This window comes from Pelobates fuscus, chromosome 9 (assembly GCF_036172605.1).
Source record: "Pelobates fuscus isolate aPelFus1 chromosome 9, aPelFus1.pri, whole genome shotgun sequence".
NCBI classification, from domain to species: Eukaryota; Metazoa; Chordata; class Amphibia; order Anura; family Pelobatidae; genus Pelobates; species Pelobates fuscus.
The window spans coordinates 136627824-136654165 of NC_086325.1; the positions used below are offsets into that span (position 1 = coordinate 136627824).

The 26342-nt window shown below is 44.7% G+C and overlaps 1 protein-coding gene across 1 annotated transcript; it reads right to left on the minus strand.

Moving 5' to 3' along the window:
• Positions 1–264: 264 nt before the first annotated feature.
• FPGT (fucose-1-phosphate guanylyltransferase) lies at positions 265–17418 on the minus strand. The gene is made up of 4 exons (XM_063431326.1): positions 17224–17418; positions 9769–9936; positions 9093–9185; positions 265–2067 (listed from the first exon to the last, which is right to left on the minus strand). The coding sequence occupies exons 1-4, from the start codon at positions 17294–17296 to the stop codon at positions 632–634; spliced, it is 1770 nt and encodes a 589-aa protein (XP_063287396.1). The 5' UTR covers positions 17297–17418; the 3' UTR covers positions 265–631.
• Positions 17419–26342: the final 8924 nt, after the last annotated feature.

A 26342-nucleotide genomic window follows, 5' to 3' on the forward strand; every position in this document is an offset into this window, starting at 1 on the left:
ATTTGAAAATAAATATTACTATGAATATTAATATGGTGGTATTAAAGAACCATGCCCACAATTTTAATTTAAAGAGATACCTACTATTTTATCGCTGATCCTAAATTTTGTAGTCAAACCAAATTTTATAATTCAATACAATATAGCATACAATAGCTATAAAATATTTTCAAAGAATAGATAGAAAGTACATTATTTTTTATTAGTTTTTGTGGTAACTGCATACCATCAACCTCTGCTTGTTTTAAAACCATAAAAGAGAATCTGTTTCAAATCACATGGAAAATATTAAAATTTATAGAATTGGTCATTCTCTCCAATAAAGTATTTTCATCCATCACCCTTATTATTTACCTTAAATTCAGTGGTTCCGAGAAACGTACCTATTCACAACGATAACGTTACCCTGTGATTGTTATTAAATATTCTAGGCATAATTTATTGGACCCAGGTGAAAGACACATTCTTTGGGAGATTATGGCCCCATGCCATGAAAATCTACAGATTCACCCTTGTAATCTGCCTGTTCAACGTGAGACCACGGGAATCTACACATCATTTTAGGAACCCAGGGAAATCTATGTTAAAAATCATCATGTAACCAAAGATTAACCTCAGATTAAACCTTCAATTATGATACTGGCCTTTCCATTTGCCTCTGAGTCACAATTTCACTATAAATAGTTTGTCTAATGCTCAGCATGTCTTTGACATCTTTGTGTGACATTATTTCTTCAATTGAAAGTAATTTTGTGTCACCAAGTTGTACTAATGATTTTGTCTGTAAGCTATTCAGCATTTGCATGGACACATCAACAGATTTTTGTAAAGTAGGAAACCCAGGGAATATGCGGGCATTCCATAAACTCAAATTTCTTTGGTCTCCAGAGAAGAGGTGATCTGTAATTATGATGCCCCAGTAGTCCAAACACTCTTTAAGACCCTTTCCAAATATCCTAAGGGAACTCAGTTCCGACAACGAGGTGACGCTCTTCTTCAAATTGTCTTCTATACCAAACACTATGGTTGCATAGATTGCTTGTCCATCAGTCATCAAACCTAATGAACTAATAAAGGTTTTGTCTGGTATATCAATTCTACAGCTGACAGAGGTGTTACTTATAATACAGTGTTTTCCCACAGTAACTTCGGGACCTAGCCTGGAATATTCAACTACAGAACAAGGTGACACACAAGTCTTGGTATCCAGTATACTTTGAATGACACATGCTTTCTCATTAGTTTTTTTTTCAAGTTGACCTGGAAAAATACTGAAAACGGTGGACTCTAATCCAAGCTCTGCCCTGAGTATGCTATCTGAAGTGAAATGGTATAAATACTCTTGCATTGTTCCAACGTGGTAGAACTTTGAGTTATTTAACACTATGACAGTAAATGGAGTACCTCTTAGGAGAAAATAGATCTGTTTCCTGACTTCGATCAATTGAGATTCTGCTTTCGAAACATTAGCAATATTTTCAGTGTATTCTAAAGTAGCGTTTGGACCAAGAGCTTGGAGAAAGTCCCCATATGCATCAATTTCACATAAAATGTTTCCTAACTCTTGAAAGAAAGTGACCAACAAGTTGGCTGTACTGTGATCCATGTAAAACAAGCTATCTGTATAAACCACTTGAGCAGTAAGCTGTGCGCCTGTACAGTCTACTTGGGAGGAAGTCTTGTGACTATGTATTGCCCCGGTTTCGTGCATCTTTTTAATGGAAGGTTTATGAAGGTATGACTTGCAAGATCTGTAATCAAGTTCTTGGTGTGCAGAGTTGGGTGGATCTAGCACAAACACCCCATGAGTAGTACCTATACTGAGTGATGATGGGTGAGCAAGGGCAATTATACCACTCCTGTCAAATTTCACTTGGGAATCCCCGCTACTGTAAAGCTCGATGTCATCTGCACAGGTTATCACGACTCCTGGGTTCATATTGGTAGGAAAGTCAATGTATATGGCTAACTTTAACTCTAGCATTTGGTAAATTGGATTTCCAAGAGGCATCGCTGTGAAAATTTTCCCCAGAGCACTGGCACTTGGTAAACGTTGGCTGTAACCACCTAAACGAAAAAAAAAAAAAAGGAACAACGGAATCAAAATAAAGACCACATTTTTGAATAAAATATAGCATATTAGCCTTATTAAAGTTCTTACAATCCTTAAACTACATATTAAATTAACTTTTATATTTGAAGTTCCCACCTCCCTCTCCTGTTTACATTTTCCTGATTCCACTTCCTCAGAGTTTTCTCTTCTCTACCAAGATATATCCATTTCAGCGCCATTTATGCTCCTAATATATATGAAGAGTAAGTTGCGAGACACACTAGTGTTTGGAAGGCAAGTAATTATGACTGCACGTAGCACAGTATTACCTCTACTAAACGTCTACACAAAATGATTTGGGGCACGGGAGCTAAAACCAAAGTGTTTTTATCAGCCAACCAGAAGACCTGAATTTTTATTTTCTGATCATTTGCCATGCCAGCTTAAACTAAAGGTTAGCTACTCCCTTCACAGTGGCAAGGACAAGAAACAGAATTGAAATTAGTATAAACCATCCCTTTCCTATCAGCTCGTCTTTGTACCTAGCTTTATATAACTTAGAAGAAGGGTGGGAACAGAATGCTGCCATGGTGCACTGAGCATTCTCCTCTTACCAGAGCAGGCACCTGCCTACCAGTGCATTGTTGGCAGGGGTACTGTGTGGCAGATGCGTGCTCAGTGACTTCTTGAAGTGGTTGCAGAGTAGGCGGCGAGTGGGTTGCTGATTGCTCCCTCACGTGCCTTGTACTTATGCTCGAAGTCAGGATGAAATGTCACTCCAGCCCTGGCATCAGTACAGAGCTGCATTGAGCTGGGTAATTAGTAGACATATCCTATCAGCAAACCAATGGACCCCATGGATGAGTTTCAACTTCAGATCCCTTTCCTGGTAAGAAAAGAAAGTCACTGTGACCCCTGCCCACCACCCCCTCCTCACAATAAATAAACAAATAAAATGACATTTAAATGTGTGTGTGTATGAATCTTTGTGTGTGTTTATGTCTGTGTGTGTATAAATGTGTGTTAATGTTCACAAGTCTGTGTGTGTATGAGCCCATGTATATGAGTTTGTGTGAGTCAGTGTGTGAGAATAGGAGTCTGTGTGTGTGTTTGTGTATGAGTTTATGAGTTTATGTTTACGTATAACAGCGTGTGCATTTATGTCCATATGTCTATAGGAATGTAAGTATGGGTTGACTATAAATGTCTATGTACATGAATGTGCATGTAAATTTCCCTAAAATAAGGAATGGTGTGAGGGGGAGGGTATTCATGGTGAGACAATATAAATAAATAAATAAATAAATACACAGTCCAGGCACAGGATCCAAAATACATTTTCACCCTGGGTGAGACACAGATCAGATATAGATAATAGACACAAACAACACTAATGAACTGCAAGAAAATCTAAAAAAAACCCTGTTGAGTAATCAATGGGACATCCACACTATGCTCAGTGTACTACCAGGGTATTCTTTTAAACTCCTGGAAATACTTAATCATCCCTCTTGTAGGTGGTTTTCTTCCCTGTGTGTTTGTGAAACAGTGAAAATAAGCATTATCAGAGAAGCAACTTCTTAAAACCTGATACACAGCCTGGAAACTACCAAGATATTTAGGCATCAGTGACAGAAGAAAATGGCCCACTTTCAAATTGGTATTGGTAGTCTACAAGTTCCAACTTGTAGAACATACAAACAATAGAGTGTTAGGTGAACATTCAGAACCTTGGATCACTATACAGAAATACCAAATGCATCCAGACACCAGGCTGAAAGAAGCCATGAAATTCCAGATGCTGTCAAATAAAAACACTATATCTTATCAATAAGACTGAGGAAAAAAAAAACAAAGTCCCACAGCCCTAAAAAAGTACACATAAGTTTAGATTTCTCACAGAATCTTTCCGACATACTGACCAGTGGTGGATCCAGAGCCTGATCTCGGGAGGGGCACTTGTAGATTATTTAACCCCTTAAGGACCAAACTTCTGGAATAAAAGGGAATCATGACGTGTCACACACGTCATGTGTCCTTAAGGGGTTAAAGAGATAATCCATGCACAATAACCACTACAGCACTGTGTAGTGGTTATGGTGCCAGGAGTGACGGGACCGCCCCAAAATGTAAGTAGTCAAACCGTTTAAGAACAGTTTGACAACTTACCTGGTGTCTGCTTGGATATGGGGCTGTAGTAGGGCATAGGAGCAGTGGTGTGTGTAAGTGGTGCAATGTGTGAGGGGTGCAGTGTGTGTGAAAGGTTCAGGGTGTGCGTGGGGGGGAAATGTGTGTATGGGGAGCTGTGTATGTGTGTGTATGGGGAGCTGTGTATGTGTGTGTGTGGGGCAATGTGTGTATGGGCGGATGTGTGTGTGTGTGGGGCAAGTTGTGTATGGGGGTCTGTGTGTGTGTGGGGCAGTGTTTGTATGGGAGGGCAGTGTATGTGTGTGTGTGAGGCAATGTGTGTATGGGGCGGCAGTGTGTGAATGGGTATGGTGTGTGGGGGCAGTGTATGTGTTTGTGGGGCAGGTTGTGAATGTGTATTGTGTGTGAGGGGGCAGTGTATGTGTGTATGGGGAGCAGTGTATGTGTGTGGGGGCAGTGTGTGTATGGGGGACAGTGTGTGTATGGGGGACAGTGTGTGTATGGGGGGCAGTGTGTGTGTGTGGGGGGGCAGTGTGTGTATGATGGGCAGTGTATGTGTGTGTGGGGGCAGTGTGTGTATGGGGGGCAGTGTGTGTATGGGGGGCAGTGTGTGTATCGGGGGGCAGTGTGTGTGTGGGGCAGTGTGTGTATGGGAGGATGTGTGTGTGTGTGGGGCAAGTTGTGTATGGGGTCTGTGTGTGTGTGGGGCAGTGTTTGTATGGGAGGGCAGTGTATGTGTGTGTGAGGCAATGTGTGTATGGGGCGGCAGTGTGTGAATGGGTATGGTGTGTGGGGGCAGTGTATGTGTTTGTGGGGCAGGTTGTGAATGTGTATTGTGTGTGAGGGGACAGTGAATGTGTGTATGGGGAGCAGTGTATGTGTGTGGGGACAGTGTGTGTATGGTGGCAGTGTGTGTATGGGGGACGTGTGTGTGTGTGTGGGGGCAGTGTGTGTATGGGGCGGCAGTGTGTGAATGGGTATGGTGTGTGGGGGCAGTGTATGTGTTTGTGGGGCAGGTTGTGAATGTGTATTGTGTGTGAGGGGACAGTGAATGTGTGTATGGGGAGCAGTGTATGTGTGTGGGGACAGTGTGTGTATGGGGGCAGTGTGTGTATGGGGGACGTGTGTGTGTGTGTGTGTGGGGGCAGTGTGTGTATGGTGGGCTGTGTATGTGTGTGTGGGGGCAGTGTGTGTATGGGGGGCAGTGTGTGTGTGTGGGGGCAATGTGTGTATCGAGGGGCAGTGTGTGTATGGGGCAATGTATTGGGTGGGCAGTGTGTGAATGTGTAGTGAGGAGGGTATGGGGGGCTTTTTTATAAAAAAAAATTCAAATACATTTATGTCCCCCCTTCCTTTCTTACCTTTACTGAGGGAGGACATTTCTTGATCCCTGGTGGTCCGGTGGGGAATCCCTGGTGGTCCCAGTGGTAAGAGTGAACTCTAGCCCGTAGCTCAGCGCTAGAGTTCACTCTCGCGAGATTTGGAGCGTTGCCGTGGTAACCGCGGCAACGCTCCGTGCTCGCTAGAGAAGGACCAGGAGGAGTTGCAGGCTAAGCTCCTGGGTCTTCTCTCCCTCCCTTCCTGCCAGCATGGTGCCTGGGGACCAGAGGGAAGATATCTGATCTCCCCTCCGGTCCATGAAGGCACATTGCAGGGCTGGCGCTTGGACAGTGCCAACCCTGCATTAGCCAGCAGGAGAGACCCTCGAGGGGGGAAAATGCCTGGTTGCCCCCCCCTCCCAGATCCGCCAGTGATACTGACCCATAGTTACAGGAGCTAGGAGACATTTTTCTCCGAACCTTACATTGTTAACCTTGCAATGTAATTATTGCACTTTATCAATAACTGCAATAATTACAATTGCAGGGTTAAAGTGACAGGGATACTACCCCCAGACCACTTCAATGAGCGGAGTCCCTTTAACTTCGAGGGACACAGCTAAAAAAGGTAAAACAAAAGAGGAGTCAATAAACCAGCTGAAGTCAGGTAACCAGAGAGAAACTAAATCTGAGACTGAATATTACATCGGGAGTGATTTGGCAATTTAAATAGTCAGATAGCAACTTCTCATATGTATATGCCATGTTTGTGTGTGCAAAATGTACCATTAGCCGCTATAGAAAACAACAAACGTCCATCTTGAATATTAGATTTCCTTCCCTCCAATGTAGGGGCACCTGAACACTTGAAGTCAATCTAAAATGATTCATTACTTTTCCAAAATTAACCCTGACATATGTGGATGGAGAAGTACAATGCAAAGGCAAAAATCGTCGCAAACTGTGTCTCTTATAAGCATCTTTATGCGTAGAAAGTTGGACTAGTCACTCCCCAATGCATAGTAAATACAGGGCTGTCATGGAGTCATGGAGTCGGAAGCAATTTCAGATTACTGGATTCAGTAAAAAAAAATATATATATACAAACATGGACTAAATGTATGGTATATGCTGACATATAGGTTGACCCCACAAAATTAGAAGCATTATATAGGTTTAGGCTTATCTTCACCAGATCAGAGGTGTCATTTAATTCCTGATCCTTTCCAGCACAGGTGTAAAATGCTGTGATGACATGGGATGAATCACACTTATACTCCAAATGACACATATCTGACCTGTACTACTTAAATTGACATTCTCAGGTAGTCAATGCTGTGAAGGACAGGAGAAAAGACTTCCTGATAGATCTATTTCCTGTCAATTTGGCTCTGAGCGGAGCAGTTAATTGCTTAAAGGGTTTTCCAAAGCATGAGAACCACTACAGCCCCTGTAATAGTTGTGATGCAAAGTGTACACTGGCGTAGTCCCCCAGTATTTTACCTACTAAGCTGGACCTAACCAGGTCCTGAGGCTCCCACCATGGTGACTTTAGCATATCTGACTTCTGCAGGGCTGCAGAAACCAAATACCAATCCTGCCACTCATTCATTGGCTGAAAATGTCAGCTGATCGCTCTCAGCCAATGAATGACCTTTAGTACATAGTATATGGACAGAATTGACATTAACCAGCCAGGAACTCTTTCACACACAGGTGTTAAACATGCTGTGACGACTCACCCTTTTACTCCAAATGACACTTATGTCAGACCCATAACACTAAAAGTGACATGCTCAGTTAGTCAATGCTGTGAAGGACAGATTGGCTGAGTGTCAGCTGATCGCTCTCAACAAGTCAAAAGCCTTCTCTAAGAGTATACGGACAGAATTGACATTAACCAGCCAGGAACTCTTGTTCTGGGATGGCTAATGATGTGTTAAGGACGCTGACAGAGGTAACGTTCCGGTAGTAACGTTAAATTTCTCATTCATACTTAAACGCTGCACAAACAGACTCCCAACACCATGATCACTTCAAAACACTGAAGAGGACATTGTGCTTGGAGTAACCCCTTAATGTTGAATTTTATTTTTCCTTTTTTTTTTATATTCTTTATTTTTGTGTGCTTATGGTTTACAAACATTCTGTCAATGCCACAACAGCAGTGACAAATATTAATTTGAACATAGCGTGATATATATATGGCATTTGAATAAACAGCACATTTTTTATAGTATGGTTTAGAGTCCAGGTGAGATCTATCATGTCTAGGCTTTATAGTAAGAGGGAAGTGTTGTGTTATGCTGTATCAGACATGGTGAGTATGGGTGTAAAATAAATTGTGAAGCGTGCTCATGGTAGGGGGATAACAGGCTAGTGACCCTAGGGGTAATCAGTGAGATTTTATCCCTGTTGAGTAAGAGGTGGGCGAGAAGTGGTTTTGCTAGGGTTTTATCTGAGGTCGGGTGTCTCATCCCACCCCGAGTCTATGCTTGTGGCTGAAATTCTGCAAGGTAGCCCCCCACCAGCCCCAGTCTTTAACGCCCTCCGGGTCGTTTGAAGCATAAGTCGTGTATCTGGTTTTTGGCTCAGTTCTGGGCTTCTTGGTGGGTCCGTTGACTGGCTGTGTGGTGGGCTTCCTGGGAAGGGGAGAGACTTGAGGAGTCTATCGTGGAGTAGGCCGCGGCCCGGAGCGAGAGTGGCAAGTGGTTGTGACAGATTTTCCAGGCTTGTGTGCTCGTCCGTGCATGCGACCGAACCTTCTCGCTATTGGGGTCGCGTCACTGTCCAGTGCAGGGGGTATGGAGCGGCAAGCGGTCCATTGCGACCTGTTCAGTCTTTGCCGTCGTGGTCTGAGTATTTGGTTGTCCCGCCGCTTAGGTGGACACCAGTGCGGCTTTGCTTGTGCCGGCAAGGTGGTTCGTCTTGCAGGAGTCTGCTGTGGGCGTACAACCTGCTGTGATGGTGTGTATGTTAGCGTTTGCTCAGAGGTGGTGCGATGCCTCCTCTTCTCCAGGTCCTGACAGAATTTGTCAAATATTCGATTGAGTCTGGTCGTTAGGTTGTTTTGTCCATCGACAGGGTCATGGTGCCATGTGGCGTCCGCCATGCTGGATGATTTCCTTGCAACAGTGGTCTCTCCCCCTGTACCTAGTAGTGCAGGCATTCCTCCTAGGGGGGGAACGGGATCACCTCCGCCGGTCCAAGGGGGGGGGGGGGGAGGGGTCACGGGGCTTTTGCATGTCGATTTGGGCTGTTGAATCACTCCGGTCTGGCAGGTCGGCCGCCTCTCCCGTCCATCGCGCTCTAGGCCGCATGTCTCAGATTGTGCTGCCGGGGAGCTTCTGTCGCGTTTCCCACCGCCGCAGTGGATTGCAGTCAGGTCGGGAGGCAGGTGAGTCGTTGGGTGAATTATAATTTTGGCTAGATGTAGTGTAAAATAGCGTTTTTGCTCGAGTAGGAGAGGAGCTCAGGCAAGATGCGACTCTCCGCCATGGCAGTCAGGCCCCGCCCCTTCTGAATCTTATTTTTCCTTAACACAATAACTGTCTTACAAATTACAAACTTACCAGCATGGATTAACAGAATTTTAAATGTGGTCATTTCACTGGGATACATTTGTTGCAAACAGTGGAGTGAATACAGCGTTGAACCTCCATTTCCTAAAGGGAAACAGAATCAAGCAAACACTTTAGCAGACAGTGCAATAATAATAATAATAAAAAAGAACAAAACATTAATTAGTTTAGAATTATCCTGTAAATTGTTAAATTCAGCACAACTACAGGCTTTCATAAAGAATGGTCAAAGTGTTTTTTTAATGGTTTTCTATACGTACATACTAAACAATTACATTTACATGGCTACTTATAATCACTTATCTTAGCAAACAAAAAAAAGAGCTTAGGTGTCAAAACAAAACAATTAAAGTGATAGTGCTTTGATGTATATACTCACAATGCATATACAAAGCACTATCACTTTAATTGTTTGGTTTTGACACTATTTGAAAAAAAAAAATTTGTATTTATCACATTCATTTTATTTTGATAACACTGAGAAAGGACTTTGGGAAACCTTAGTCATATCAGGTCACACTAATAAGAGTGAAGGCTAACTTTGGTACCCCAGATGTTTCAGAAATAAGAAACATGGGACATGAAGTCCAGGAACTGGTATGGGAGCCAAGGACAGCCATTGCAGCAAATACTACAAGGCTGTTATGAAGGCAGTTGCAGAGCTCACCAATTTTTGGTCCTGGTGGGTCAGAGAACACATGGTAACGAACTCCAAGGGGGAGCTCTTTTCGTGCCAATTTATCGGCCAACTGTTGCTGATAGGCCAACTCTTGCTGTTTATCAGCGGCTGTGATGATGATCACATCCCAGAATTTCCCAGGCTCCACTTCTTTACCTGGTTATGATGATTAAAAAAAACAAAAAAAAACAGAAAATAAAACAATCTTTATTCTTTTGCAGAAACATGCTGTAAATGAAACAATTGTAATAGGCATCAGATTTCAATGTTAGCTTAATTAAGTGGTTTTGGTATGTAGATCATATCCCTGCAGCCTCACTGCTCAGTTGTTGTGGTACTTAGAGTATCCCTTTAATGTTGAGGGCCCCAAGTATACTTGGCACTTACACTCACTTACTTAGTGATAAAGAAAAATTAAACAGAAGCGGTATTTAAAAGGACACTCCAAGCACCAGAACAACTTCATGTAAATGAAGTTATGGTGGTGCCAGAAGGTCCCTGGAGTCACTCTTACCTCAACGGATTAAACCGTTCTCAAACGGTTTAACCCCACAGTTGCCTCCAGCAGTGATGTCCACTCCAACCAGGCAGCATACGGCTTCTGAATTTTCAGATTCAGGAAGCACAGAGTGCCGCTGATTGGCTAAGAGCGATCAGCTTACACTCCCAGCCAATCAGTGATTCCCCATTAACAAAACTGGCTTAGAAAACGTACGTTTCTTTACAGTTTTGTGAATGGGAAGCCACTGATTGGCTAAGAGCTTTAGCTGACGGCTTCAGCCAATCAGTGGCACCCCTGCCTGGCGGCACTCCGCTCTTCCTGAATCTGAAAACTCAGGAGCCGGATGCTACCAGAGGGGAGTGGACATCACCACAAATGGTTTAACCCTTTGCCTCCAGGGGCCTTCTGGTACCATAGCAACTTAATTTAGATGAAGCCATTTTGATGCCTGGAGTGTCCCTTTATGCAGGGTTATTTCACTAAAAAATAAATTTCAAAGTTTAGGTCAAAATAGCCAAATTGTTAAAAAATAACATCAGATTTTGATTGATACAAGCTTGATACATTTTTAAAGCAGATATCTTGGCTTAAATTTTACAATTCACTTTTGAATTCTCTTCATTCCCTTGTTTAGTGAATAAAACAAACGGTGATCATTTGCTACCAGCAACATATTAATCAAGATGCTGTTGTGTATATGAAATATACAGTAAGTAAGCAACTTAGTAAATTAATAAAGCAATGCAACAAATAAATAAATAGAAAGATTGGAATAAAAACAATTGATTACATCATTTTTGAGAAATAATTGTATTAAAGGGACACTATAGTCACCTGAACAACTTTAGCTTAATGAAGCAGTTTTGGTGTATAGAACATGCCCCTGCAGCCTCACTGCTCACTGCTCTGCCATTTAGGAGTTAAATCCCTTTGTTTATGAACCCTAGTCACACCTCCCTGCATGTGACTTGCAAAGCCTTCCATAAACACTTCCTGTAAAGAGAGCCCTATTTAGGCTTTCCTTATTGCAAGTTCTGTTTAATTAAGATTTTCTTATCCCCTGCTATGTTAATAGCTTGCTAGACCCTGCAAGAGCCTCCTGTATGTGATTAAAGTTCAATTTAGAGATTGAGATACAACTATTTAAAGCGGCACTGTCATGCCGAACTTACCTTTCCTCAATCTCTTCCTCTTCTCCGCCTCTCTCAGGATCTGTTATTCTTTTCTTCCATTCTTCTTTAGTTTTCTTTAAAATTATAAGACAAAGTAGGGACTCTTTGCCTTATGGAGGATTCCTCCGCTTGACCAGCTCTGACCAGCGGAGGAGCAAAGTGTGCTTCATTTCCGCTGGTCAGAGCAATTTTCCCATGATCCCTAGCTTTCCTCCCAGTTCCCACAATACTTCCTGTCAGTATTGCCGAAAGTCCTGTCACTTAGACAGAACGCCGGCAAAACTGCCGAATTGCATCCTAACAGAATGATAAGAGTGTCTCCATTGGTGTTAGGATGCAATTCGGTACTTTGTTCGGATCGGAATTTCATTCTAATGAATGAAACTCCGATCCTATTCATTGCTGTGGCTGCATCTTGCAGCCGCTTAGTAGATAACTCCCTAATTCCCACGGTATCAGGGAGCTATCTACTAAAAGGCTGAAAGACCTGAATTGGTCTTTCAGCCAAATGTACTAATACTAAGTAAAGATTACTTAGTATTAGTAAATAATATGCCCCTACTCGCTATACCGCGAGTAGGGGCATGTCTAGTAAGCAGTGAGCAGCCTGTGGCTGCTCACTGTAAAAAAAAACACCTAATAACACCCCCCCTGCGCGGGGGTTAAAGATGGGGGGGACCTACTGTCCTCCCCCCTGGCCCCCACCCCTGCGCGGTGGGTGGGGGCCCTAGTAAAATAATAAGGGGGGGGACCTACTGTCCTCCCCCCCTGGCCCCCACCCCTGCGCTGTGGGTGGGGGCCCTAATAAAATAATAAGGGGGGGGACCTACTGTCCTCCCCCCCTGGCCCCCACCCCTGCGCTGTGGGTGGGGGCCCTAATAAAATAATAAGGGGGGGGACCTACTGTCCTCCCCCCTGGCCCCCACCCCTGCGCGGTGGGTGGGGGCCCTAGTAAAATAATAAGGGGGGGGACCTACTGTCCTCCCCCCCGGCCCCCACCCCTGCGCTGTGGGTGGGGGCCCTAATAAAATAATAAGGGGGGGGACCTACTGTCCTCCCCCCCTGGCCCCCACCCCTGCGCTGTGGGTGGGGGCCCTAATAAAATAATAAGGGGGGGGACCTACTGTCCTCCCCCCTGGCCCCCACCCCTGCGCGGTGGGTGGGGGCCCTAGTAAAATAATAAGGGGGGGGGACCTACTGTCCTCCCCCCCTGGCCCCCACCCCTGCGCTGTGGGTGGGGGCCCTAATAAAATAATAAGGGGGGGACCTACTGTCCTCCCCCCCTGGCCCCCACCCCTGCGCGGTGGGTGGGGGCCCTAGTAAAATAATAAGGGGGGGACCTACTGTCCTCCCCCCTGGCCCCCACCCCTGCGCTGTGGGTGGGGGCCCTAATAAAATAATAAGGGGGGGGACCTACTGTCCTCCCCCCCTGGCCCCCACCCCTGCGCTGTGGGTGGGGGCCCTAATAAAATAATAAGGGGGGGGACCTACTGTCCTCCCCCCTGGCCCCCACCCCTGCGCGGTGGGTGGGGGCCCTAGTAAAATAATAAGGGGGGGGACCTACTGTCCTCCCCCCCGGCCCCCACCCCTGCGCTGTGGGTGGGGGCCCTAATAAAATAATAAGGGGGGGGACCTACTGTCCTCCCCCCCTGGCCCCCACCCCTGCGCTGTGGGTGGGGGCCCTAATAAAATAATAAGGGGGGGGACCTACTGTCCTCCCCCCTGGCCCCCACCCCTGCGCGGTGGGTGGGGGCCCTAGTAAAATAATAAGGGGGGGGGACCTACTGTCCTCCCCCCCTGGCCCCCACCCCTGCGCTGTGGGTGGGGGCCCTAATAAAATAATAAGGGGGGGACCTACTGTCCTCCCCCCCTGGCCCCCACCCCTGCGCGGTGGGTGGGGGCCCTAGTAAAATAATAAGGGGGGGACCTACTGTCCTCCCCCCTGGCCCCCACCCCTGCGCTGTGGGTGGGGGCCCTAATAAAATAATAAGGGGGGGGACCTACTGTCCTCCCCCCCTGGCCCCCACCCCTGAGCGGTGGGTGGGGGCCCTAAATGAACCCCCCCCCCCATTAAGGTGACTAGGGGTCCCAAGCCCCTAGTCACCCCCCCCCCCACCCAAAACATTCTATCCCCTACCTACCCCCCTCACCCTAAAAATAGTGAGGGGGGAATAAAATAACTAACCTGTAAAAAAAAAAAATTAAACTTACCATTTGACGTCTTCTTTTTTCTAAATTCTTCTTTCTTCAGCCCCCAAAAAAGCCAAATAAAAATCCATCATACCCGTCGCACTTTAAAAAAAAAAACAAAAAAAAACCGAGCGCAAAAAAAAATTAATCCATGTTCACCCATGGAGGGCACGCCGCGTACTGAGCTCCGCAGGGCGGATCAAGGCTTATATAGCCTTGCCCCGCCCTGCAATTAGGCTTAGAACACACTGATTGGTTGGTTTAAGCCAATCAGAGTGCTCTGTGTCATTTTACACAGCGTGGGAAAATTCAAAAGAACTTTCCCACGCTGTGTAAAATGACAGATCACTGTGATTGGATGGTTTTCAAGCCATCCAATCACAGTGCTCTGTGTCATTTTACAAGCGTGGGAAAATTCCAAAGAACTTTCCCACGCTTGTAAAATGACACAGAGCACTGTGATAGGATGGATTTCAAGCCATCCAATCACAGTGCTCTGTGTCATTTTACAAGCGTGGGAAAAACTTTCCCAAGCTTGTAAAATTACACACAGCACTGTGATTGGATGGCTTGAAAACCATCCTATCACAGTGCTCTGTGTCATTTTACAAGCGTGGGAAGGTTCTTTGGAATTTTCCCACGCTTGTAAAATGACACAGAGCACTCTGATTGGCTTACACCAACCAATCAGTGTGTTCTAAGCCTAATTGCAGGGCGGGGCAAGGCTATATAAGCCTTGACCCGCCCTGCGGAGCTCAGTACGCGGCGTGCCCTCCATGGGTGAACATGGATTAATTTTTTTTTTGCGCTCGTTTTTTTTTTTTTTTTTTTTTAAAGTGCGACGGGTATGATGGATTTTTATTTGGCCTTTTTGGGGGCTGAAGAAAGAAGAATTTAGAAAAAAGAAGACGTCAAATGGTAAGTTTAATTATTTTTTTTACAGGTTAGTTATTTTATTCCCCCCTCACTATTTTTAGGGTGAGGGGGGTAGGTAGGGGTTAGAATGTTTTGGGGTGGGGGGGGGGGTGACTAGGGGCTTGGGACCCCTAGTCACCTTGATGGGGGGGGGTTCATTTAGGGCCCCCACCCACCGCTCAGGGGTGGGGGCCAGGGGGGAGGACAGTAGGTCCCCCCCCTTATTATTTTATTAGGGCCCCCACCCACAGCGCAGGGGTGGGGGCCAGGGGGGGAGGACAGTAGGTCCCCCCCCTTATTATTTTATTAGGGCCCCCACCCACAGCGCAGGGGTGGGGGCCAGGGGGGGAGGACAGTAGGTCCCCCCCCTTATTATTTTACTAGGGCCCCCACCCACCGCGCAGGGGTGGGGGCCAGGGGGGAGGACAGTAGGTCCCCCCCCTTATTATTTTATTAGGGCCCCCACCCACAGCGCAGGGGTGGGGGCCAGGGGGGAGGACAGTAGGTCCCCCCCCTTATTATTTTATTAGGGCCCCCACCCACAGCGCAGGGGTGGGGGCCAGGGGGGGAGGACAGTAGGTCCCCCCCCTTATTATTTTACTAGGGCCCCCACCCACCGCGCAGGGGTGGGGGCCAGGGGGGAGGACAGTAGGTCCCCCCCCCTTATTATTTTATTAGGGCCCCCACCCACAGCGCAGGGGTGGGGGCCAGGGGGGGAGGACAGTAGGTCCCCCCCTTATTATTTTATTAGGGCCCCCACCCACAGCGCAGGGGTGGGGGCCAGGGGGGGGGAGGACAGTAGGTCCCCCCCCCTTATTGTTTTATTAGGGCCCCCACCCACCACGCAGGAGTGGGGGCCGGGGGGAGGACAGTAGGTCCCCCCCCTTATTGTTTTATTAGGGCCCCCACCCACCGCGCAGGGGTGGGGGCCAGGGGGGAGGACAGTAGGTCCCCCCCCCTCTTATTACCATTTATGATTTTACAGTGAGCAGCCACAGGCTGCTCACTGTTTAGTGGACATGCCCCTACTCGCGGTATAGCGAGTAGGGGCATTGGGGAGATTTTAATCTCCCTTGTGCTATTATGGGGGTCATATTGACCCCCATAGAGTGAGGGGGGGACCTGGGGGGCTTATGAAGTGGTGGGGAGCACAGCTCCCCACCGCTTCTGTCTTTACATATTACAAGGAGGGAGCTGCACGTCGGTAGCTCCCTCCTTGTTGTAAACTGATCGAACAAACGAACACTGATACTCAGTGTTAGTTTGTTCGTCTGATTTTTTCTATTCATTCATTCGTCTGTCTGATGAATGAATGAATAGATGAAATTCCCGTTCGCATGTCCAGGTGTTTCACTGGGCATGTGCGGGAATCTCACAGTCTGTCTAGTGTGGGTAGATGACGTGTCCCACAGGGACTTCACCTACCCACACAAAGATGGCGGCGCCCTGAATAAAGATCGGGGCAGAAGATACAGATTTAAAAATAGGTAATCTGGGGGGCTTAGGGGCATTTGGGGGTGACTAGGGGGTCAATTGGATGTAGTGGAGGCGGGAGGGGGGTTAAAAAAAAAAACGGGATTCGGCATGACAGTGCCGCTTTAAGGTAAATTACATCTGTTTGAAAGTGAAACCAGTTTTTTTTTTCATACAGGCTCTGTCAATCACAGCCAGGGGAGGTGTGGCTAGGGCTGCATAAACAGAAACAAAGTGATTTAACTCCTAAATGACAGTGAATTGAGCAGTGAAGTTGCAGGGGAATGATCTCTACACTAAAACTGCTTTATTTAGCTAAAGTAATTTAGGTGACTATAGTGCTCCTTTAATTCAAACAGTGAAAATGAACAGTCGGTGCTCCACGCAGTCTGACTCCCATCTTCCTCAGCATTCTCTTGTATTTAATGTTCCTTTGTGTTCCATGTAATGTTATGCATTCTGTTCTAACCTCATGACATCGCTTTTTATATACTGTATCTCCTGGTATCCTGTTATCCACACAGCCGTACACAGACTGCCATATTAATCTATAAATTATATATAAAGTTCCAACAGAGTCATCAACCCTGTGCAGTGTGAGTCATACAAACATACAAGTAAATGTAGAGAAACAAGTTAGGCAAACAGGAACAAATGGTAAGAAGATCCTGCTCAAACAAGCCTTTTGACAACCAACAGGGTTATTTACTAAGGTGAGAATTTAAAGTGCATTTCAAAAATAAGGCCAGAGTAACCAATCTGAAAGCATAGCTGGCAGAGGATTTTTCCAGTTTGGCTATTTTGGTCTTAAATTTCAAATACAACTTGAATTGGCACTTTAGTGAATATCTCTGATAACAGTCTTACATACAGAATGCCTGTCCTGTTAAATCAGAGTTATTACCAATAAATATGTTAGCGTTCTGTACTGTGTAAATGCTCATGCTCTCCTATCCAAAGCCCACTACATCAATTGTACACTTATAAATGGGGTTTTTAAATTCACAATCAAGGGGTAACCAGATATTCCCTCTAAATAGGGTGTACATACATAAAATACTTCAATCAGAGCAACCATAAACTGAATGCAACTTCATCTACGGTGCGGTGTATGTGATGAACACACATTTAAAGGGGAGATATCTGATCTACATGTATATGGTTTGTAGTAGAAGGTAGGTTTTGGGGTACCTCTGATAGTGTTGAATTTAGCCAGCCTGCGGTAGGTCTCTGTCTGCAGACTGACATCTTCCTGATTAAACATCCTGACCCCCTCCTGGTTTCTGGAGAACACCCCCTAAACTTTGATTTAGCTGCAATAGGTAGGTACCAGGGAACCAAAGGCTTGACAGAGGCGAATATGAGACTGCTACAATGTAACAAGGCTGCAAGAAGAGAAAAGTAGGAAATGGGAGGTTTGGCCATACACAGACAGCCTCTTAAAGGGACAGTGACGACATCAGCCTCTAACAAAGGGGAAGCAAAGTATAACAAACACATAGCTGCAGTCAAAGCTCACACATAAAACTGTTTATATTCGAACTTCCTGAATGCAAGCTGTTGGCAAATCATCAAAAATCAACCTAATGTTTCCCCCCTTTTTATCTGTGCCTGCTGCAATTTATATTCATCTTAATGCAGCTATGTAGTGTATAATTTCCAGAGGTATTCACAGTTGAAGGAACCCAGAAACGCATAAAACAAGCTAGTTTCAGAGTAGTATATAGCTAGCCAAAAAGGGGTTTATTTTTGCCTGGCACACAGGGCCATACTTCAGAGTATTGGCAGAGCGTGTTTGAGTTCAGTTGGCTCAGAATTAACTTGTGTCTAATATTAATATAAACTCGTGCTAGCTTGTCTTAGATATATATCCAGAAGCTGGACATCAGAGATCAAACCCAGGACAAAAGCCACAAATTAGGATTGTCTTGCTCAGAAGTATGCTCATAAGCCATTTCCAGGTGGAGTAAGCGTACCAGTTAGTACACTCAGTGAAATAACTTTATTTAGGCATTACAGATAGACTTTCTGTACTGACAAGATTTCAGCGTAAAGGGAAAACATCACAAAAAGCGTGCCACCCAACCACCATTGTTGGCATCACATAATATTAGTGAAGCAAGACTGCCCACATTGACCAGTGCCCCCTGTATTTCCTTTGGCACATGTATTCACAATCAAGAAAGCAGTACTTTATGCTTCTAAATCATTTGCATAAAACATCAGACGGTCAAGATGACATCAGTGGCGCAAATTTCAATTTAGTTTTAGTCATAGTATTTTGACTAAAGAGCCATTTTAGTTTTAGTCATATTTTAGTAATTTGAATTGTTCTAGTTTTGGTCGACTAAATCTCCAATAGATTTTAGTTGATTAAATCTCCAGTTGGTTTTAGTCGACTAAATCTAATGGGTTTAGTTAAAGCCTCCATCTGTCTCTTTTGCCTCTTCTCCAGCACCTCTGTGTCTCTTTGTGTCCTCCCAGCCCCTCTAGGTGTCTCTCTACCAAGCTCCGGTCTGTCTCTTTGGCCCCATCCCCCAGCCCCTCTATGGCTCTTATTGTCCTCCCAGCCCCTCTAGGTGTGTCTCTCTCAAGCCACGGTCTGTTTCTTTAGCCCCTTTCATAGACCCTCTGTGCAGAGTTAATTTTGGCAGCAAATTTCAATTTAGTTTTAGTCATATTCTTTTGGCTAAAAAGCCATTTTAGTTTTAGTCGTATTTGAGTCATCTGAATTTTTTTGTTTTCATCAACTAAATCTCAAAACATTTAGACGACTAAAATTTGACTAAGATTGTTAGTTGACAAAATTAACACTGGACAACATCTCTCATTTTATCAACCTATCTTCTGTGCACATATTGTAAACAAAAATAGTACAAATCATACATATAAATTAGTTACTCATACTTTAGTCTCCTGCAAAGGAATTTTAGTTAGGGGTTTATGCTCTAAACCAGAAATTGTGGAAAACAATTGGACGCATAGGGAATATGATAAGTTCAGAGTTTCTGGCTGTTTGGATGGCCCAATGGCAATGTGTATGTAGGAGAAAATTGAGTGTTGAGTACATACATGTGAATGACGGGTGTATTTGTGTATAGTGCTAGTGTGTGAATTTAGTGGTGTGTTTTTATAGAGTGCCACTGTGTGCACGTCAGAGCATATATGTGTGATGTTTTAGTATGCATGTGTGGCTATTTCATGTGCATGTATAAGTATTTAATGTGCATGCACAGGTGTGTATGTGTGCTGTGTTTCCAATTCTCATCTGCCCCTCTTTATCCCTCCGTGTCTCTCTATTCATACTTCTCCCCCTCACATGTGTTCCTCTCCACCTTTCCCAATTATGCCCTTTCCACATAACCCTTCCTGTCTCCAGCTCTTCCCTCTTCCCGCTCCCCTCTTCCCACTCCCCTCTTCCCTTATTTGTTTCCCTCTTCTTTCCCCCATAATTCACTTGTCCCCCTCTTCTTTCCCCATCCCTCATTTGTTCCCCTCTTTTTGTCCCCATATATCACTGGAACCGCTCTTCTTCACACAATTGCTCTCCTCTTTTCTCCCCCCATCCATCTCCCATTTCAATCACTAATTTTCCTATAATATCCCCCCTTCTCGAACACCTTAGATAACACTAGAAAAAACTCAGGGCTAACAAGAGTATTTCATATTTCTTAGTATGGGTGTTGTTCTGGACCAAACCAAGTGTTTGTTTGTTTGAGTATCTGTCCAGATTGTTTGAGATAAAATGCGTGCACGCGGAAGTAAATCACACTGAGAAACAAGTTTCAGGTTAATGAAAAACTTTGGAATGTTTATTTAGAGGGGTGGCAGACCCCTTATAAAGCAGAAAATACATCATATGCAAAACATGAGATAACAGAGAGATATACATTTTACCTACATTAATTTCTAACCATAACAGTGTTGTGCTGAGACTAGAGAGGGCTGCCAAATGTACTTTTGGGGCAGCACTCACTACTGTAAAGAGATATTTCAGTGTATGCATAGTGTATTATTATTATTATAGCAATTTATATAGCGCCAACAGATTCCGTAGCGCTTTACAATATTATGAGAAGGGATTTAACTATAGATAGGACAATTACAAATAAACTTACAGGAACAATAGGTTGAAGAGGACCCTGCTCGATCGAGCTTACATTCTATAGGAGGTGGGTGTAAAACACATTAGGACAGGAATTTGCAATCAAATAAGGTGGACTGCCCTTTAGGAGAGGGCAAGAGACAGGTATGTGAGGTAAGGGTTAGTCTTGGAGGCCATATGCTTTCCTAAAGAGATGGGTTTTAAGGCACTTCTTAAAAGATGCAAGACTAGGGGAGAGTCTGATGGCGGTAGGCAGGCTATTCCATAGGAAGGGAGCCGCCCGCGAGAAGTCCTGCAAGCGCGAGTTGGCCGTACGAGTGCGGACAACGGACAGGAGGTGGTCACGGGCAGAGCGGAGAGACCGAGAAGGGACATACCTATGGATCTGTGAGGAGATATAAGAGGGGCTAGAGTTGTTCAGTGCTTTATAGGTGTGAGTTAGTACCTTGAATTGACTCCTATAGCATACAGGAAGCCAATGTAAGGACTGGCAGAGGGGTGAGGTGTGAGAGAAACGACTAGAGAGGAAAATCAGTCTAGCAGCAGCGTTCATTACGGACTGTAGGGGTGCAGTACGGCTTTTGGGAAGACCAATCAGGAGAGGGTTACAGTAATCCATGCGGGAGATTACCAGAGCATGGACAAGCTCCTTGGTAGTATCTGGTGCAAGAAAGGGGCGGATGCGGGCTATGTTTTTAAGATGGAATCTACAGGATTTGGCAACATGCTGGATGTGAGGCTCAAAGGTGAGACCAGAGTCAAGTATGACGCCAAGACAGCGCGCTTGCAAGGATGGACTGATGTTGGTACCACAAACTTGAAGGGAGAGTGAAAGAGGAGGATCAGTATTAGGAGGAGGAAAGACAAGGAGCTCAGTTTTTGAGAGATTGAGTTTCAGAAAGCGGGAGGACATAGTGTAGGGGTAGGCAATCTTTGTCACTCAATTTGTTGTTGACTACATCTCCTCTGATGCTTTTCCAGCATGATGGATGCAAGAGCATTATGGGAGATGTAGTCCACAACATCTGAAGTGGCGAAGGGTGCCTATCCCTGACATAATGTATAGCAGCGCCTGTGCAGAGGGCTTCTGTAGTGTTCTCTCTATGTAGGAAAGTCTTTAGTGGTATGAAGTATGCATAATGGTTTTCTGGGGCCATTTGTGATGTGCATCAGGTTACTGGATGTACCCTGGAAAAAAGTAAACCTGAGAAAAAGTTTATATGATCATATTTGTCCTTTGTAATGTGCTGCTGTACATCTAATATAACTCTTACAGTTTCAGTTATGTAAAATATCAAGATAAGGAGTTATTTACCATTATTATATTTTATGCAGAAAGAGCCAACACATTCTGCAGCACTGTCCATGGGAATAAATAAGAAGACAAATGGTACAATACACCAAAGAAACTATACAAAACTTGACAAAACAATAAAGGAGATAGTTAGGGCCCTATTCCCGTGGGAATTTACAATCTAGATACCCAGATACCCTCTCTGCTCACATGAGTTATTTCAAGATTGAACTTGAACCACAAAATGTAGAACAAACGGACACATTGTTCTACTCAACAATTTTCTAAATGCAGCTAATTATCTATAAACATTGTCAAATCTGTACATACTTTACATATTACAGTCTTTACGTGAGCACTACCATCCAGATAGATCTGAGTTACATGAAAAAAAATATAGAGGCCATTTCTCCTTTCTTTCTGCTCTACGATGTGTCCCCTTAATCCCATTCCCTCACAATTTACTCAGTCTCTCTCTTCTTTAACTGTCCCATGTTTAGCTGAAACCTTCTCTCTCTTTTTGCTCTGGCATGCCCCTTTCATCCTTCAAACATGCACTGATCATAATAAAATAGCCTTCTTTTTACCCAGATGTTTTGCCAAGCTATCATCCGTTCTCTCTTCCTCCCTTTGCCTCCAAGCTCCTTAACCCCTTAAGGACCAAACTTTTGGAATAAAAGGGAATCATGACATGTCACACACGTCATGTGTCCTTAAGGGGTTAAAAGGCTTGTCTATACTTGACTTACAGACTATCTGAACTACAACTCCTTACTTGACCTGCTACAGTCTGGCTTCCACTCCCAACATTCCACAGAGAATGTCTCAACATTCCACAGAGACTCTCCACAGACTCTGTCCAGTCACGGAACTACCGCTGGTGCAGCTGCTGTGGCGTACACTATGGGGGCAGAGCGACTGGGTCCCCTTCTTTTCAGCAGCCTGGGAGGAAGTGACTGCTGGTCACTTCCTCCCACAGAGACCGGAGCCATGCAGAGGGAGCAGAGAGGAGCGGTCCGCGCAAGAGAGCAGGAGGAGAAGGAATAGAGGAGGGGGGCTGGGCTGGGCTGGAAGAGCCAGCCTCTAACTCCCAACTATCTCAGCGAGCTGACTCAAACCCAGGGAAGGCACCCTTTAGCAATATAAAGGTAGAAAACTGGAGGGTGGATATACAAGTGTACATTTTGACCTGCATTTATATCTGTATGTCTGTTAGTGTGTGTATCTGTATCAGTGTGTGGATGTGTCTGTCTGTGTGTCAGTGTGTTTGTTTCTGTATGTGTGTCAGTGTGTATCTGTATGTGTGTCAGTGTATCTACATGTTGTCAGTATGTATCTGTATTGTGTCAGTGTGTGTATCTATGTATCTACATGATGTCAGTATGTATCTGTATATTTGTATGTGTGTGTCAGTGTGTATCTGTGTCGTCAGTATGTGTATCTCCATGTGCGTCAGTGTGTGTGTATCGGTGTGTCTATCTGTATATGTGTCAGTGTGTGTATCTGTGTGTCTGTGCCTGTAAATCCACACAGCCTCTCTACGATTTGGAGAGCTGAAGTGGATACTTTCCCTAAGGTCCTGATGTCATATTCCGGCTCCAGAATCACAGCAGAACCCATGAGGGAGCAGATGAAGGAGAGCACACAGATCAGTGCTCACTTGCCGCCCAACTAGAATATTCGTGTTTGCCCTCCTGACAGCTCTTGTGCCCCCTAAAAAAGAGGCTGTCTCTCCCCCTTCTTCCATGTCTCCCCCCACCTCGATCCCAAGTACCAGTCAGATTTGTGTCCCCATCCCTGCTGTTATACCTTTCAGGGGAATGGGGGCTCTTGATGTCCAGCGTGCTGCCTGTAGTTTAAGACTGAGTGCCATGTCGTTATGTGACAGTCCGCACTCCTGCGTAAAATGTATAGGAGAATGCGCTCCTGTGCTAATTTAGTGTATGTGCGGTTCCCTTATGAAGCCGCTTGCTACCTGTAAAAAACAAAAAGCCATTGTGTTGATACCGGAGAAACTGACGGAAGCCAAGCACAGAGAGATGGACACAGGTTTCTTCAGGAAGGAAGAGATTCTTTATTGGATCACCGATCGGGACTCAGAGGGACTAGCGTCACCAAAATACCACAAGTTCTGAGCCCCGGACAATAGTGCAGGCTCCTTATATAGGCATATAACTCCTCCCATATTAAGCTCCACCCGCACATTCTCTTAACCAATCAACACAAATAAGAATTAACTTCCTGTTTGACCGCATGGCTTGTCCAGCACAATGGAGGAGGGGAATACTATATCCTGTATTCTTGCACATGCTCCGTACACTACTGATCGTATCTTGCCTCGTGCAACCAACTGATCGATACGTCAGCATATGCACGTACACATGCCACGTGGTAATCTCGGCCTACTAAATTTATTTTTACCGAGATTCCACCACATTCCCCCCTTTGATGCCTCTTGATATTTTACAATTACTTGAGGCATCACATAACCTTAGTTTTGCTTACACCGCAAGTTACCTTGAACCAGACCAGACTTATCTTATGATGTGAATCTTTTAACACTCATCTTCCTGCATTGGTTCTCCTTGATCTAGAGCCTTATACTTATATATCGCCATTATCTGTGCAGCAGCCTTCCTCTCTGCTATACTTCCTATCAGGCTTTGCACAGACCTAACTACTAAGGGTATAAGACACGGTAGGAGTAGACACAACAGTAAAATCAGTAGGACTCCACCTACCACTGCCTTAAGCCCTCCAAACCACTCATACCAGCTACCAAACCAACTACTTGGATTGTACCCTTTCCATACCTGAGTAGGCACATGCGCTAGTTTAACCATATGGCTAGTAAGCTCAGCTATTGCTTGCCCTTCGTCATCTATTTGAAGACAGCAATTGCTTAGGTTAAACTTCCCACATACACCTCCCTCTACTGCCAAAAGGTAATCCAAGGCTAATCTATTCTGGTATACTGCTGTCCTCATCCTGGTATTATGTTTCACTAGGAGATTGAGCGCTTGTGATGTTTCATTAGTGATAATCTCAACCACCGCCTGTAATCTTATAATGCGGTTGAGCATATAAATAGGGGTTCTATAACCAAAGGTACCATCTTCTGCCCACGTGGCTGGCCCATAATAATCTATGATACGCTGGGGAGGCCATTCATTATCTTCCCAGGTGCCTATCTCTAAGGGTCCCCTTTTCTTCCTATGATTCACATCATACACTTTAACACCTAAAGTCTCACCTGTTTCAATCGGTAACAAGAAGAAGGATGGTTTGAGCATACCCAACACACATGCCCCTTCCCAGTCCTGTGGCAACTCCGAATAGGCTTTCTTACCACAGATCCAGTACAAATTTGCTGGGGCTCTCCAGGTAGATGTGATGGATAAATCAAACCACACATCCTTTAAACTGGCATATCTAGCAAACGGGTTAGATGGTTCTGAGACATTTGAAGCCGACCACCAAGTTGTATTTTTAGTATCATCATCATAAGCTTTTTGCCCTAGACAAGTTAATTCTCCTACAGAAGTATTATACATTATTCCTTTCCTTGCTATGCAAACATAACCTATGATGGAGGTCTTTAATCTCCACTCAGATTTACCTCTAACACTCAAATGATAATCGGCTTGTGTAGATATTAGTTGGTCAACTGCCTCAGAACCGGACATTACCTCCTTTGCTTCCCAAGGCCATTGGTCTCCCATGTTAGTACCTCCACACACATAGCAGTTGGTAACATTAAGACTACCGGCAATACTTTCAGCTAGGTCAATGAACAGGTTTTTAGCGTTATGGGGGATCTTATTATCTATACTCATCTCTTCATAAAAGGAATGGTATACTTGATGAGTCTGGGAGGATACCGTATCAGTCTCTATTCCTATAAACAATAATGTCCCAGGATCTAAACCCGTCCCGTATATCTGAAACCCAAATAAATTTCCATACTTATCTAGGAACTTGTCGGGGTTATTAATAAGTATATGGACTGGGTTGCATTCCATAGATTTACAATAAGGGCTAGTCGGCAACTTAGTCACTATCATGTCTTTATCTACTGTCTGTCCCCAAGTCGCCCACCCCACACAAGACCAATATGGGCAAAAGTTATAGTCTTTATTTGGGCATCTAGGACTTACATATTTATTTTTACTACTGGGACAAATATATTTATCATTAGACCCATACGTCCTCTCCCATCTAAGATCCCCACATACATTCCACGGTTTTCTACCACTTGATATCGCCTTACATGCATCAAATAGCAGAACACCCGAAGAATATACGGATTCTAACACCGTCTTATTAATTAGGGTCCCCTGAGGATCTCCATTCCTGAGAGTCAACCAAATTGTACGAGGTTGATACTCTGGACTGAAGCACTTAGGTTCTCCTACTCCTAAATGGCACACACTATAGTCTATATTTAGGTATCTACATCTTGATACCTCTCCTTTACATTCGTATTGTGAATGCCAAATTAGGGTTTGGGAAATATGGTTACCTGTTCTCGTAGTCTTAATGCATACCTCACAGCTAGGAGTGTCGGTACCTCTACCTTCCTGAATATAAAAACACATGTAAATAAACACAATCAAAAGCACATCTTTCGCCGTCATCCTCAGTCTTCGTCCGTGCGATGGAACCTCAGCTTCCAGGATGTGAGGGCTGCAGGGAATGGAGTTCTGCTCGTCTTCACAGGTGTCCCTTCGAGACTTTCCTGGCTTATACACTATGTGTTGGTAAGCGGACAGGCTTTATTATGGCCTTCTCACTCACACCTGTAACAATAAAATTTGTAATCCACAATAATTCCTCGTTACTCCGACTGAGTAGTGCGTTTCAACCGGATCTTGCAGGGATTCTCTGGGTCTGCTGTAACTTGCCAAGAAT

Bases quoted from the DNA above. Each gene is read 5' to 3' on its own strand.
- FPGT (XM_063431326.1), bottom strand. From the start codon at position 17,296: ATGTTTAATCAGGAAGATGTCAGTCTGCAGACAGAGACCTACCGCAGG. The intron at 9,937-17,223 runs GTACCCCAAAAC...CATCATAACCAG, and splicing joins TAAATTCAACACTATCAGAG to GTAAAGAAGTGGAGCCTGGG. The intron at 2,068-9,092 runs GTAAGTTTGTAA...TTTTTCGTTTAG, and splicing joins AATTCTGTTAATCCATGCTG to GTGGTTACAGCCAACGTTTA.